At 39.2% G+C, this 16364-nt stretch overlaps 3 protein-coding genes across 5 annotated transcripts in view; 1 reads left to right on the forward strand and 2 right to left on the reverse strand.

Annotated features, from left to right (window-relative positions):
- The first annotated feature begins 195 nt into the window (after nt 1-195).
- cib3 (calcium and integrin binding family member 3) lies at nt 196-4510 on the forward strand. The gene is made up of 6 exons (XM_061796761.1): nt 196-300; nt 1573-1607; nt 1713-1824; nt 3111-3258; nt 3668-3863; nt 4127-4510. Exons 1-6 carry the CDS (start codon nt 250-252, stop codon nt 4146-4148), a joined length of 564 nt encoding a protein of 187 aa, XP_061652745.1. The 5' UTR covers nt 196-249; the 3' UTR covers nt 4149-4510.
- On the reverse strand, nt 4506-11306 carry LOC133488650 (ras-related protein Rab-8A-like). The gene is made up of 8 exons (XM_061796760.1): nt 11123-11306; nt 10665-10725; nt 10060-10120; nt 9304-9381; nt 8673-8762; nt 8514-8579; nt 8385-8435; nt 4506-7553 (listed from the first exon to the last, which is right to left on the reverse strand). Exons 1-8 carry the CDS (start codon nt 11244-11246, stop codon nt 7464-7466), a joined length of 621 nt encoding a protein of 206 aa, XP_061652744.1. The 5' UTR covers nt 11247-11306; the 3' UTR covers nt 4506-7463.
- A 1337-nt stretch (nt 11307-12643) lies between these two features.
- The window catches only part of LOC133488649 (tropomyosin alpha-3 chain-like), a 14970-nt gene continuing 11249 nt past the window's right edge, over nt 12644-16364 (reverse strand). For 2 of the 3 annotated variants that reach the window (XM_061796757.1, XM_061796759.1), the window contains 6 exons: nt 14709-14826; nt 14554-14624; nt 14197-14272; nt 13645-13707; nt 13486-13555; nt 12644-12966 (listed from right to left, as the gene is read on the reverse strand). In XM_061796757.1, the coding sequence (XP_061652741.1) occupies nt 12884-12966; nt 13486-13555; nt 13645-13707; nt 14197-14272; nt 14554-14624; nt 14709-14826 (481 nt within the window). In that variant the 3' untranslated portion in view covers nt 12644-12883. Of the gene's footprint in view, nt 12967-13099; nt 13346-13485; nt 13556-13644; nt 13708-14196; nt 14273-14553; nt 14625-14708; nt 14827-16364 lie in introns of those variants that run through there. The other variant, XM_061796758.1, reaches the window with a different exon arrangement.

A 16364-nucleotide genomic window follows, 5' to 3' on the forward strand; every position in this document is an offset into this window, starting at 1 on the left:
GGACAACAGCCCTTGATCCCTTTCAAAAGGAGCTGCCAGTCACAACGGAGGAGAAACCATGTTATAAAGGGCCACCAAATAGGGGCCCTGCGGTAGCCTGATACCCGATCTGCCCCCCCTGCCCTGTCTCGCCTCGCCTCCCCCTGGCCCGGCCGTCCTTTTGTCCCACTATTTCATATCTGTCAGTGCCCACCAGGTGCCCTACGACAGCGGCGATGGAACAGAGGCTGGGCGTCCGCGTGCTCCAACATGGGGAATAAGCAGACCGTCTTCACGGCAAGGCAGCTGGACGCTTACCAGGTTGGTATAGCCGACGTGCTGACTCAGCAGAAATCATTTTAACGTTTTTATTTATGAAAAGTCACCAAAAGTTAGCGAGTTTTGCCTTTTAACAGAGCAAATAACAAAAATAACTTAAGCAAGAGTATTTAGCAGCAATGAATAAAGAAAAATGAATACCTCGAGCTGCATCACTTTGACCGAAAATGTTCACGAGTCAGTTTGTTAAGTCTTCAAAAAAGATTTATACAAAATTAAAAAAAATATGTATAACAAAAAAAAAAAGAGGAAAATAATTTAAAACAAGTAGAAAATAAATATTTGAAAATACTTGATATATATATAGTTTTTTTTAAACCTTGAAACAGGTTAACTGGACACAACATAACAGGAGGTTAATGTTGTATAACTCGCTGTAGTCATTTTAGTCAGTATAAATAAAAAATACATAATACAAAGAAAACAAATAAGGCCAAAAAATGGTTTCACATTTGATTTTTTTTATACGTTTAAATGAAAGGATATGCCATCAATCTGTACCAGCATCCCCGCCCAATAGACAAACAGTGATGCCATAATTGAATAAAATGTAAAGAATGAAAGTGTTTTTGTCACATTTTTTACTTCAGTTCAATAGATATTGTGCCGCTCCTTCTGTTCTATGTGTCTTGGCCATCGGGGACAGTATTATACAGGCATATATGGAGACAGTCACATCACCTCAGTAAAGTGCAATAATACGAGACATTTTTCATACAGGATAGCGAATATTCTGTATGCCTGTAAGTATTATTATCTGTCTGCATGTGTTGCTCCAATGTTTGTGTTCAAATAGCTGTTGCTTAAAGGGTTAACCGCAACAATTTGTTACTCCATCTGTGGTCTTTTGGTTCAATGGTTAGCATTTAGCTAAATGGATTTCTATAAGGCAAAGCTATGTGGTTGTTTGAAAGACACGTCATTTTTTATGCTTCGTTTGACAGTAATCTTCTTTATATACTTAAAAATGTGTCAATTTGACCTGCAACACAACAGGGGGGGTTGAATGAATACAGTACATGAATATATATATTTAACTCATGACTGTCGCATTTAAGATGTTTCTTCTGCAAACACAAAGCTATAAACTACGCAATATTATGATTTTTTTTTCAAATAATTAAAAAAATAATAATCATCTGACTTCTTGGCTGCTTCACCAAGTCTAAAAACGTTACTATTTGATCACGTTACATCCTGCACGGGTATAAAAAAAATCCAGTGACAACTTGTAACTTTGCAACCTTTTTTCAGGACTGTACATACTTCACAAGAAAAGAAATTCTCAGGTGAGTAAACATTGGCTATCAGCGAATGGCTGCTATTCGCAATCATAATGTTTCCCTGTACTGATAACAGAATAACACGTAGCTGGCCTTTCGTTCTTGTTTCAGACTCTTCCACCGCTACCACGATCTGGCGCCGCAGCTCGTTCCCCTCGACTACACCGAGCAGCCAGATGTGAAGCTACCATACGAGCTGATTGGCAGCATGCCCGAGCTGAAGGTAGAGAGACGCACTGGCTGCAACCCCGTCGACCCTCCGTCTGCCTCCATAATTGATGACCAATTTATCCACAGAATTCTTTGAAAAGAGGGCCTGTCACCACTCCTTTCAAAACTCGAAGACTGCAGGTGGCACACAATTGTTAGCGAATGGTAAAGCCTGTTAGGTCTCAGTCTACATGGCGGTCATTATCCCAAAACTTTACGGTGTGATGAACAGGCTCTCGCACCCCCAGGGCAAATTCTCAAAAGTATTGGTAAACTTTGATGCCATTCCCTAGTTGGTTTGTCAAAGCCCTAGAATTATCCAAAAAGCTTCTTCAAGCCAAATATATATATATATATATATATTTTTTTTTAAAGTGTATACTGCGAATCAATATATATATATATATATATATATATAAAGATATATATATATATATTGATTCGCAGTATACTCTTTAAAATGTGCTAAATTAACCTACAACACAACATGAATTATGGCAAAGAAGTTAAACATTTTTTCCTTTTCATCAGACCATAACAAAATATCCCTAACACCTGATGAAACCATGGGTGAACTTTCTGACCATAGTTCTAAAAGGTAGGTTTGGCACAAACAACACTGCTCCTCACCAAAAAAACACCATTGTAGCAACAATGAAGGATTGTGGTGGCAGCATCATGCTTTGGGGTTTATTTTCCACAAGGTGAAGGGAATCATGAACAGTTCAAAATAGTCAGTGTTACAATAAAACATTCAGGCTTCTGCTAGAAACCCCCAAAAATGTCAGGAAATTCCTGCAAGAACATCTCAAATGAATTTGGGGTTAATCCGAGGCACTGTAAACGGTGGCAGCTGAATCCCGTTGAATAAGAGATGTGAATGTGATTGGTTCATTTCAAACACAGCCACAACACAATTATAGGAAGGTCTTGAAAAAAAATTGAGAGCTGTGTAGGTTAAAGGAAGGTGGAAAACAATTTCAAATAAATCTTGTTTTCATTTTTTTTTGTATAAACAAAAGAATTGGCATGTGAACATGGATTTGTAGAATTTTTATATGCATCGCAGACATGTCTACCCATTTTCGTGTTGATCGTTGAAAGCGTTGACGGGAATTATTTTGTATTTGTTTTAACTCTCCAGGGTGCGCTACTAAGTGAGTTTTGAGGAGTTGTGTTTGGCACACCAAAAATACATGTTCACCAGGATACACGTTTTCTGACATTTTGAAGAAGAAAAAGAAACAGTGATTCCGACAAACAATCTTAATCGGAAAGTAGTATTGTCTGGCTGTGCAGGACAACCCGTTCCGTCAGAGGCTCGCTGAGGTTTTCTCCGAGGACGGCCAGGGAAACATGACGCTGGACGACTTCCTGGACATGTTCTCGGTTCTGAGTGAGATGGCACCACGCGACCTCAAGGCATACTACGCTTTCAAGATTTACGGTAAAATCTTGGCGGGAACATATTATTGGGTGCGTCACGCTCGCCACACCGGCTCAGAGTGCGCCTTGGCCCGCAGAAAATGACCTGCAGAAGGACTTTGGGAGGAGGGGGCACTTTTCATCCAGGTTGGGTGAATTGTATAGTTGTAGTGATGTAGTATTATCGATGTAGAATCAAAGATACTACTAAGATACACCCCTGTAATTTATTGCAAATTATTTGGTGGACCCCAAAGCTACGGCTCGAGGAACCCAGTTTGAGAACCACGGACTTTGAGTCTTCATCTTCATGTGTTCATTCAACCTAACATTAGTTATTTTCGCCAATGGAACAAAGTCAGAGTCCCCTCTAAGCACAAAAATAAATGTTAACCCATACGACTTTGTGCCTCCATTTTTTTTTTTTAAAGATTTCAACAATGATGACTTCATCTGCAAGTCGGACCTGGAGAAGACGCTGAACAAGCTGACGCGCAACGAGCTGACAGAGGACGAGGTGCGCATGGTGTGTGAGAAAGTGCTGGACGAGGCAGACATGGACAATGACGGCCGTCTGTCGCTGGAGGACTTCCAGCACATGATCGTCAGGGCACCGGACTTCCTCAGGTGGGTTTGCCGTAGCATTACAATGTACTGTAAAAAAGTTATTTTATAATAATACTAATAACGTTGGATTATTTGGAGAAAAGTATTTTTTTGTTAAGGGTATATATTTAAAAAGTAGTTCTATATTACAAGAAAAACAGTAAATTTTAAGAAAATTCATGGCAACGACATGACAAAATACAGTAAAATACATTCTAAATCTATTGGATTATTGATTTAATATACAACCAGATCTGTGTTTTCGCCCTGTCTTCTGTTCACAGCACCTTCCACATAAGAATATAAGGAAGGGCAGTAAATCCAACGATCACCTCAGAATGGATTTACTATTCTATTGTACGGCGGAAGTTGAGGAGTCCTCACATCTCTGCTTCCGGATCTTTGGACGGAAACCACCGATTTTTTTTATACATATATTTAACTCCTATTAGAAACACTTTATTCGAGCCTATGTTAGAGTTTGGGTTTTTAAATCTACGGGGGATCCAGTGACCCCTGACTAGACGGGGCAGAAGCATTCAGCACACACCTGCCACTAAGGCCCAGTTGTAATGAATGTAGTCAAGGTCCATAGCGGGAACTGAGCTTGGTTGAGTCTCCACTGAATGTCCGCCAGGACGTGGAAATAATAAAGCATTATGATTGCTTTCCTTGTTGTTTTATTGTTATTCTTTTTTTTTTTTAATTCATCCCAAAAAAAGTAGACATCTCTACAAACTTCAGATACACATCTTCACGCTGGAAGTAGAAAGTACAGTACAATAAGTAGATCTCTCAATAGAATATTCACTATGTTATGTCCTTCACCATGTATGAAATGTATGTGAAAATCTGAGTAAAAATACAAAGTCAGATTTTAAAAAAATAAGATAAAAAAAAAAAATTGTCATAATTAGCCTGTTCACGCAGGACGTGTGGTTCATAACACACGATAATATTGCATGTCTCAATAAAACAGTATGACAACAGAGACATTATTTCCCAAGGAGTATTAGGGCCACACTGGAAAAACCATTTTAATATAATAAGTGAATTTTATTCGGGGTTATAAATGTTTTCTATCATACGGATAAATTCTGATTTCCCCCCCCCCAGAAAGATTATGGGGTTTATAACTACAGTCTTATGAGAGTAAAGTCTCTTTCTGGATAAAATTTTGGGGGAAGGGGGGGGTTTCCTTGAATTTTTGGGGGGGATAAAATGTAATCTTGTGAAAATAAAGCCTGTTTTTTCTACAATTGAAAGCTCAATTTTATGAGACAAAAGTTAAGATTGTCTCAAGATAAAAAGTAGGATTATGAGAATAATGTCAATTTTTTCCCCCCCAAAAATCTTCTTTAAGGAAAAATCTATGACTTTATGAGAATAGTGAGATTATTTGGGGGGCAAATATTTGCTAATTGTTCAATTTGTGTGTGTGTGTGTGTGAGGGGGTGTTCCTAAACATGTCTAATCCAGTATTTTTTTTCAGTCTGTTGTTTAAAGGAAAACAATTACCAGTCTTTAACCATCTAGCAAATTGTGCCCTTTTTTTCTTTTTTCGAGTAGTATATTTATTTTCTAGCCAATGTAGCCCTAATACCTCTTGTGTAGAGACACGTTAAGATTTAAAACAAATGTCAGACTAAGGAAATATTTATCACTATGAACTTCCCCACTCAATGTTTTGCATCGATGTAGATGTATTCATTCATTCATTTCTTTATTCAGAAAGTGTCCCATTTTTTTGGCTCAATGTTGAACAAAGCGATCAATATTAAAAGAGCACTCACTTTCTCTCACGCGCTCACACTCACACACGTCCAAGAATCACAATGCATAACCGCACCGCGATACAGGACAAATGGACACACGTGATTTTAGCTGCAGGGACAAAGGTACAGGAATGAAGTGAGAAGACATGTGCGTGTTGGAGGTCTGTTGATATGTCAAGAAAATAAAATGAATGGAGCACACAAAAAAAAAACAAGACGACTGACATTATTAGGTACATGTAAGAGGCTTCCAAAACAGCAGCTCTAACGTTCATGGAAGCACAAAAGAAAAACTATATATGCAGAGCTACCGTCCTCGACTGCATTTAAACACCTAATAAGTGCGTCTTTAAAATACTGACTACTGATTGGGATTTTCGTCGAAATAGAACAGTACTTATGCCTTTGAATATGAATTGTATTTATTTATTTATTTTTTTTTTTTTACAAATAATACCATAGAAAAGAGAGCTTTGTATAAATAGATGAGGCAGAAATCAAAATGAGATTGTCAACCAAATACTGCACTGGGTTCTCACATGTCAGTTGTAAGAAGTATTATGCCCCCTAATATGACGCCATGGAAATGTCTACTGGAGTTCGTGGTAAAGTGCGAGGAAAGCTGAAGAAGAGGGGGAGAGGGGAGGGTTTTTGTTCAAATTGCCAGAAACGTCATTTTACGCTTGATACCGTATCAAATCAGAATCAATCATGTTAGTACATTTTTAGAAGTGAAATTTTTAGAATTGGACCCCAAAAGCAAGAATTTGTTATGTTTATAAAGCTGAATTGCCTTCAATCCAATCAACAGCCGCTTTCACACAGCCAGTAAAAGTCAAGATTTTCGACAGAGCCATTTTCAAACTTTGGAGGTAGCAATTACCGCTGTTCTGCAAAAGCACGTACGGTCACGGCACCCGCTCGACTGGTTTCTGTGAAAAGCACAGGTGCATAAATAGTCCGTTACGGCTCTGATGCGGGATATCGCCGTGTGAAAGAGATCGTTCTTAGACAGGCTGGTCTAGAAGTCAAACGATTGTCACGCAAGCGGTAAACAATACCTAATAAATAATGATAAAACAAAAAGCTGCACATCGAAATTTAATTATGGCGAGGCATGAAATCTTGTCAGGATTTAGTGTCACCCATCTGTCTCGTATGCATGGTTCGAATTGGGACAATCCCGAAAACAAGGTTGGTTTCTGATGGACCACTAAATGTTTAAGGTGACCCAAAAATTACTGCTTTGGACATGGGTTCTTGAGACTTTTTTGTGGATGCATTCATGACAGCAATTTGATAGGTAGGGAAGTCAAGCTGGTTTTGAGGGCATTGGTACCAAAAGTAAATTTTCACCAAAATGACCCTAACATGGCCACTTTGCACCAAAATGTCAGGCTCCACGTGTCTTAGTGAATTAAAACCTGCTTCATACGCGATTGCCAAATGGCGCCGTTTGGCTGGGGTTCAAGCTTGTCAGTTTCTGGCAGAAAGGTGCCCCCCCCACCCACCCACCCACCCCTTATAAAAAAGCGCTCAAAGAAGTAGCGCTCCTTCTCTGGCGCTTAGGTGAAGTAAGACAAAGAAAAAAGGGGAAACAAACAGCAGTACAAGCCTGTTATTTGTGCGACATCTCTTCGTTGTTGTCCTCCTCCGAGTGGCCCCTTGGTCCTAAGAGATTTCTTGTAAACGGAAGAGATTGTCCAGCTGGAAGTGCTCAGAAGAGGCGATTATGCTTTTGTGCAGACTGGTAGGGAGGAGAGGAAACGAAAGGAAGTGCTCCCAAGCAAGGAACAGTATTATTTGGGCTCGAGCGGGTTCTTCGGTAAAAAGGCCTCGGTGGTCCTCAAAGGACGCTGCAGTGGAAGAAGCTGCTCTTTTTCCGTGGCTCCAGAATCTTAACTCCTTGGCTGCTCCCCTGCGGCATGTTCCCTTCCTGAGGCAACACAAAGGGTCAATCAACACCTGGAATGATCTCGACAACAACGGGGGAACTCTGCCAAGGCTTATACAATGGTACCGTTTACATTCTGCCAAGGTGCAATCTGGATCAGATCTGGATTAACTCTTTAACCCTTTAGACTTTCTTGTGGGTCTATTTACAATGGATATGCCAAGGCAAAACTGTTTTTTCAAAACATGCCAGGGGATGCAAATGTACATTTTCCCCAAAATGACCCTAAAGTGGCCATTTCAAATCAAAAAGTCAGCCTTTCTGTTGCTTTTCAGGTATATTTTTGTGGGTCTGCTCATGATCGACTTTAGGGGCTACTTTTCCAAAGCATCATCCTTTTCCATGCCAGTCTATCTTCTGCATTCTCCTCTCTAACACCAACTGCCCTCATGTCTTCCCTCAAAACATCTATCAACCTTCTCTTAGGTCTTCCTCTAGCTCTCTTGCCTGGCAGCTCCATCCTCATCATCAAAAAACTCGACAGCCACCTCTCCTAGATGTTTTCATACCTCCGCAGGTCTTGTTGAACAACAGACAATATAGCCACGTTTCCACCAAATGGCACGATTCAATGCGGACTGCCATAGTACCAAGCGGCGCAGTAAACCCTGATCTTCAAGATGGTATCAAAAGTGGTACAGTATGGATCACCCATTTTGGAAGAATACACACCTTATAGAATTCCTGAAGCCAACTATAGTGTTTAAGTGCATGAGAAAAGTGACGACTTGAAGCACACTGTTAACAGAATCGTGACTTTCATTATTAAAAATTAGTAACTAAATTACTAGTACCATAACGGTTTCATCTTACCATTTTGGTATCCATTTTGGATTTGATGTCCCTGGCAAGTGTCAAAAAAGCCTGCAAGTAGACAAGGTGTAACATTTATACACACGGCATGTATATTATGATTATTGTCAAAGAAGGTTTAGAACCTACACTCTCCACATTGATGTTGGCCTTCGCGCTCGTCTCCATGAACTTAATGCCATACTCCAAAGCAAGCTACGAAGAAATTACAGAGAATTACATTAGGGCGCTTTCTGATACATCCCACAAAACATAGAAGAGTGTATATTCTCTCAAACTGTTTCTCACCTTCTCGCCCCTGTCTTTGGACACCTGTCGCTTGTCATTGATGTCACATTTATTACCGAGAACCATCTTCTCAACGTCGGATGACGCATGCTGGAACAAGAGCAAGGACAAACATCTTATGGGAATAAAGTCCATTTTGGAGAACAAATTGTAACGTCTCCAGATTAAAATCCAAATTTAATGAGTTAGTCTTAAAAGTGAATGTCAGAATTCCCACACAATCTAAAAACAGTACTTTTTTTGTGACGTATCATTTTGGAGAATTTATTTTATTTTTTTAAGAATTCTTTTTGTTGTTTTAATAGAAGTATCAGAAAGAATAAGCTTCAAGGTTTCAAGACAGGGGTGTCATTTAAAATTAAGCTTTGAAACCAGGGTTATGATTTCAAATTAGGGATAGCGTTTCAAGACAGGAGTAGATTTTTTTTTTTTGGGGGGGGGGGGGGAAGAGAAAAACAAAGTAAAATTTTTTAAGAATTTTTTTTAAAGTTCCAATTTTAAAATCCAAATTTAATTAGAAAAAAATATCGGCATCTCAGACTCCCCACACAGTCTAACATTAATCATGGGGGAGAAGAAAAAAAATATATAGCCAAATTTGTGCTTTTCAAAACACAATAAAAATGTATACCTCCTCTATGTTCCTTATCCAATTTTTGATATTTTCAAAAGACTTCTCGTTGGTGATGTCGTAGACCAGCATGATTCCCTGTAAAGAAAGGTGCCAAAGGTCAGTGAGGCTCAGAAACATGGGGGGGGGGGGGGGGGGGGGGGGGGGGGTCCACATCCGGCCTCCCGCATCATTTTATGTGACCCGCGAAAGCAAGTCGTTTGGGTCAGCTTCCATGATTCTTGCTCAAATCTGAACAAAAATTTTAAATCATCATTCATAATAAATAATAACAGAGTTATTCAGGCATTTTTTTGGTTATCAAACTCTCGTTACAGAAACCTGAAAAGTAGTTTAACAAATGATTATCCTTGACTTTGATGTCGAAGTCGAGTTATCCATCAATTTGGTGTGTATATGAAATAGTGTGATGAGGTGATGAATCATTTATATGGTTTTACAGTCATAACAGCCCTCTGAGGGAAACTGTATCAACAATATGGCCTGCAACAAAAACTAGTTTGACAGTCCTGCTTTAGAAGGAGAGGTCACCACCCACCCACCCATTGTTTCATAGTCCTCCATAGGATGTTCTAGTGGAGCCAAGGTGTATGGGGATCCCAATTTGAAAACCACTGGTTTAAACTTTGAATAAAGACTATTACAAAAAAAAAATATACAGGGGCATTGTGGATTTTTGCACAAAGAATAGGGGTACACTGTACAAGAAGTTAAGAAAAACAATATCCCTGCCGCTTGAACACATATAGTACTGACCATTGCTCCTCTGTAGTAGGCCGTCGTGATTGTTCGGAAGCGCTCCTGGCCAGCTGTATCCCTGCAGGGGGGAACCACCAAAATGGATGCTTTACTGGAGTGTTTCCCAACCTTTATTGAGCCAACGCTTATATTTTATGAAAAAGCTCACGACACACCATCGAACAAAAATAAAAAATGTCACAAAAAGGATTGAAACTGAAATTAATGATGCGCTTGTCTAAACTGACTCAATTTACTCACACAGTGTGAAATTTGGGCCTCGTTAGTTGAACGGAAAGCAATGTTTCTGTTGGACCAATGGCAACAGGTGGATTCACAGCTCATTTTTACCTTCTGCCATGTACTGAATTAGCATCTAAATGTTCTGCCAGTCACAATAAAATCAATGAATAAAGACATTATTTGTAGTGATGAATACATAATGTAATACATTTGACAGTTTCCCGCAGCACACCTGACGATGGGGCTCCCTGACTTAGTGATCGATTTACGAGAAAGCGTAAAATTACGTGGCTGTAAACATCAATAGCAAAGGCAGGAACTGGCACAGATCATTGTCAAGGAAATAATAAGCTGAATGAGTATAATGAGACGCAACTTACCATATCTGCAACTTGATCTTCTTGCCGTCGAGCTCTATGGTCCTTATCTTGAAGTCTATGCCTAGAAGGACGATCGTACATGTTAATAATAGCAGCGAACCGATTATCTTATCAATTTAAAAAAAAGGAATATAGAGTACAGGATATAAAAACATAAAGCGACTGAAGCATTCCTTGTCTGACAGTTGGCGTTAGCGCAGAGAGTTAATCGGAGCTCACCACAAAGGGTGACTTTATAACGCTAGCAGCTAATAGCAATGCTAACCAGCAGGGAATATTTTTCTAATGAAGCTCCAAGGCAATAGTCTTAGACACACACTGGGAATAATAACCAATTATCAATGTCATAACATTACCGTCGTGTAATTAGCCCTCCAGTAATTAGACCAACCCAGAAGCCCGGTGGGCGCATTTTTTTTTTTTTTAACGTGTCCAGTTTAAATCAAATGTATACGTACCTATGGTCGATATGAACGTAGAATTGAAGGCATCCTCTGAGAACCTGAACAGTACGCACGTCTTTCCGACCCCGGAGTCACCGATTAACAGTAGTTTAAACAAATAGTCGTACGTCTTCGCCATAGTTGTTGATACCCAGTGCGGAAGTGGCGCGCCCGGCGAAGCGGCAATACATCGATCCAAAAAGAAATAACAGCGCCGCCTGTATGGCTTGGAGGGCAACTTCAGTTTAGAAACAATTGGACGAAGAGAACATTTTTAATTTTTTACTAAGCTCAGCTCGACACAACAGAGGTGCATTTTAGTACAGTTTATTTTAGTATTAGTATAGTATTTAGTATTCAGCATTTTAGTACTAATCATTCTGTGCTTAAATAAAAGTGCAAAAAATGGTGTAAAAAAAAAGCTTAATTACATAACAATAACAGAAACATAACAGAAGCTTTTGGATTTTAGGCTGAGAGAAGACACACAACACATTCGTAAAAAATCATTTTTTTGAAATGATTCTTTTGAATAAGGCCAGGGATGGGGAATGTCTTGCTTCTAAGAAACTATTGCATCATTGTCGTTAATGCTCCCTGTTTCATGTTCTGCCTTATGAGTCCCCAAGATCTCAATCAATCAATCCATCCATTCATCCATCAATTAATCAATCAGTTAAAATATCAACAGTGGTTGTGTTTACCTCTCTCTATTTACATCTTTTTTTTAAGTGCCTTTATTTATTTTCACAAACTAGTAGAAAATACAGATATCAGTTTTCAAATGGAGTAGAAGTAAAAAAGTCAGAGGAATAAATACAAGTACAGATACCCCAAAAATCTACTGGAGTAATGAAGTATTGTATGATAATCATGTTTTAATGTTTTCTCATCTGGATTACCCCATTTTGTTTCATGTGAGCAGTCCATTGGAAAAGATGATAGCGCGGCCACAATTTGTAACTGGAAAATGTTATTTAATTTAATTACCTCAAATCAGTGTCACATTATTTACAAATTACATGAGACTGTGAAATGAGTTTGATAGTTGCTGTTCTTATCTTTATTACCCTTTTCAGTTGAAAATGTATGAAAACAAATTATATATATATAAAATATGATACTGAAGCCACCATTTTGTGACTTCAAATTTTATCCATCCATCCATTTTCAACACCGCTTATCCTGGTTAGGGTTGCGGGACGCTGGAGCCTATCCCAGCTGACCGGGCGAAAGGCAGACTACACCCTGAACTGGTCGCCAGTCAGTCGCAGGGCACATATAGACACGGACAACGATTCGCACTCACATTCACACCGTCACTGAGTGGGAACTGAACCCATGCTGCCTGCACCAAAGTCAGGCGAGTGTACCACTACACCATCAGTGACCACTTCAAATTTTAATTTACTTAAATTATTATACTGGTTGTGCAAGTTACAAAAATCAAAACCACTTACTCGCTAGTATTGAATATGTTCAGCCTATCTGGAATATAACACACAGGCAGATTTTCAATAATAAACAACAACAGCATGATTGTCATCCTGGTTAGGTTTTATTCAACAAAATGTTCCAGCGCCAAAATTTTAAATCATATGGACCCAAAACCATTATAAAAAGGGAGGACGGGGAGGGAACAAATAACCATAAATATATAAAAAGGACTAAATGTGTTGTTGTTGTTGTTGTGGTTATTGTTGGGCTATAGAAGCTGGAGGGAATATTTTCTCTTTTACAAAACTTCGTCTGAGGTGCTTCTTCTCGCTGGCGTTTTTACAAGTTATTAAGGTCCTGCAGTGTTTGGTCCAGGACTTGTTGCATTCCTTCTTTTTCCTCTTTTGCATGCGATAGATTATCTGCAATGGGGGAAAATGAGCGGGTCAGACATAAAATGCAATGAAAAGATCACATTGATGATGAAAAAAAAAATAGTTAAACCTATAAATAGGACTTTGTGTCTTGCGAAAAGTAGAAAGACAGGAGACAAGGTAAAATAGAAGATGTCTTTATTGAGCTTTAAGAAGAAAGAAAGTCAGCTATAAAGAGAGAAAAGGCACTTCCCTACCATTGTCACCGCCAAGCCAGGAGACAAAAAGCAAAAGTGAAAACAGAGGAGCAGCGGTGGCGCGAAAGCTTTTTTTGTTTTGTTTTTTTACAAGGTGTTCATATCATTGAGGGCATGGTCCAGTTCCTCGCTGATAGCCTTGTAACTCAGCTTCTGATTATACAGTTCGTCTGAAGGTCAGAAAGCAAGGCGGATAGGAAAGCAGGATCAGAAGGGGAAAAGCAAGAAGAGGAAGAAGACAAGTCAGGTTTAGAGGGGGGGGGGCGGGGGGTGAAAAAGACACATGAAGAAATGTGGGGCATATACAAACCTTCCAAGTCGTCTATGGACTTTTCCAGCTTGGCCACTGTCCTTTCTGCAAATTCCGCACGGGTTTCCGCCTTTAAGAAAAAATAAGCGAAAGGATCATGAGATAGCCAGAATTGACTTATTAGTGAAGAACAAGTGACGCATACAGCCATTATCTAACCTCCTTAAGTCTGTCACTCAGGACCTTGATCTCTTCCTCGTATTTGTCTTCTTTCTCTGAGTACTGCAAAGACAAAAAGAACTCGTCCACCAAATTGTTCTTCTAAATGATCACATTTTGACACCATGCTGTGCCCACATTTTATGGCATAGGCAAAAAATGCTTCATAATTTAGCCCCGCCCCTCTGTCTTGGATACTAATCCCCTAATCGGAGGAAGTACAAGCCTGGGATTTGGCCCCAAATGGCTGCTTCAAACCAAAATGGCTGACTTCCTGTTCAATTTCAGACATGAAAAGATGCACAAAAGATAGGGATTTGTGTTATGATAAGAGTCGTTGAACTCCTGGTGCAGCATCAACGAGGCTAACTCAATACCACAAATAAGTGGTAAGGTGGGGCGATGTTTCCATTGTGACGTGAATGTAAAAAAGACAAAGCTAATTCCTCTATCCACATTTTTATTCTTATTTGCACCAAAACGAGACAGGTTCAAAGCCTGTTTCATTTATGGAGGCAGTAAAAAAAAACTAAAAAAATAAAAAAAGTTTACCTTGTCAGACTGGGCCTCAAGAGACTTCAGGTTGTTGGTGACGTTTTTCAGCTCTTCCTCCAAGTCGCTACACTTCCTATGGGGGCAGAGACAACAACATGATTGGTTCAGACGTATACAAATGTTTTTCTTTTTAAATAAAAGTTAATTTGATGCTTTATTTGTTTTTAGCATGACATGGCGGACCGGATCAAATGCTTGGCAGGAGCCTCTATAGCCCACGGGCCTTATGTTGCCCACCCATGCTTTAATTCATACATTTAGCCTTGCAAGGGTCTTCAGTTCATTTGAATGGAAAATTAGAATAGAAAAATTGACATTCTATAATAAATGCATCCTATTTTCTCCATCTCTTACACTTCTGCAACCTCTGCCCTCTCCTCTGCTCGCTCCAGGTCGCTCTCGAGGATCACCATCTTACGGGCCACCTGTTGACACATACACACAGCAATTATAGCACACAACAATGCAAAACAAAATACACCACAAAGCATGCGGAGTGGTTGTCGCACCTCCTCATATTTGCGGTCAGCCTCCTCTGCGATGTGTTTGGCTTCCTTGAGCTGCAGCTCCTGGATCTCCATCTTCTCCTCGTCCTTCATGGCTCTGTTCTCCACCACCTTCATGCCTCTGAAAAGGCCCATGGTGAGCATCGTAATGCAAATTAATTGAATGCTCTTACATATTACTATTTAACTGTCGATGGAGGCCGGCATCAATTAGGCCTTTATATTTTGCATTTGTTTAATAATAATAAATAATGAGGAAATGCAGAAAAAACGACAAAAATACTGTAAGTAGCGTAGCTGTCCTCAACATAGACATAGACACACACAACATTGTGGAGCGACCAGCGACAGTGTACATGGAACACTGATCGTCGTTAGCGTTAACGTCAGATCATCATTATTACTGCACAGAGAACTTGACTACGTGCAGTAAGATTCCATACTTTATTTAATCCAAGAGACTGCTTATGTTTGTCAAAAGGTGCTGCTGTTTTGGTTAGCAACAGAGTAGAAATGGTCCACCGCCAAAAAGATGACAACGCTAAACATATGAGCCAAGCTTACTGTGTGGCGCAAGTGCAAAAAGCTAACAAAAAGCTAATGAAGCTAAACGTGAGCAAATGCTAACACAGGAAACAGTTTGATGGTGTGCTGCAAGTACAAAATGCTAACCAAGCTAAACTTTGAAGCGAAACGTTAACATGGAACGAGCTTCTGGTGTGTGTGTAAACCGAATACGAACAGGAAACAAGCTTATGGTGCGCTGCAAATGCAAAAAGCTAACTAAACTAAACGTGAGCCAAATGTCAACAGGAAATGGTCTTATGGTGTGCTGCAGTTGCAAAATGCTAACAAATATAAGTTGGGTTGAAACTAAAGGATTATTTTAATAATGGATGAACCAGTCAATTATTTTTGATTAATTCATCAATCAGATCAAAAAAACATTTTTAAATGTCTATCCCTTTATGAAAAAACAGATTGATGGAACATCCCAGAAATCTTAAAGCAATAAATTATGACTAATCAAAGAAAATATATATAGAAATATAGCTTTACAATAGGCCATGGGCCAACACACAAAGTATGCTATACATATGTGCCAAATATAGCCAAATACAATGAATTAAAGTCCGCAAAAAGGGTACTTTGTGTTGTTTAAAAAGGACCTGAGCTGTCAGAACAATAAATAATAAATAATAAAGACAAAGGAAAAACTGTAGAACATATCGCTGAAGTAGGGACGAAACCTCCCATGTCAGTCACAATAAAATTTGGTCAATTTCATATTTTTTCGACAAATAAATACTACCCACCCCCCCATCTTGTGTTGACGTGACGCACATCTGTTATGTGTTGTTGAAGACTGATAACGTGATTACAAATATTTCCCATCTATTTAATAATAGCTATTATACAAGAAGGTAAGTATATAATACTCACAGCTGCACTGTTTGTTTTGTTTGAATGTTTATAAATACTGTAACATCGGTGCTAATTACAATTAGCTTGTCTTAGCTTTACACATTACTGTATGTTAGCAGTAAGTTAGCGAACGCTTGTTGTTTAAGTGTTGGTTTTACAGTAAACTACGACTGGGAGTGACAAGTAAACAGCCTGCTGCACAAACCTTTTGCCTGTTATTTCTCCATCAAACTA

Source organism: Phyllopteryx taeniolatus, chromosome 14, assembly GCF_024500385.1.
Source record: "Phyllopteryx taeniolatus isolate TA_2022b chromosome 14, UOR_Ptae_1.2, whole genome shotgun sequence".
Taxonomy (NCBI): Eukaryota; Metazoa; Chordata; class Actinopteri; order Syngnathiformes; family Syngnathidae; genus Phyllopteryx; species Phyllopteryx taeniolatus.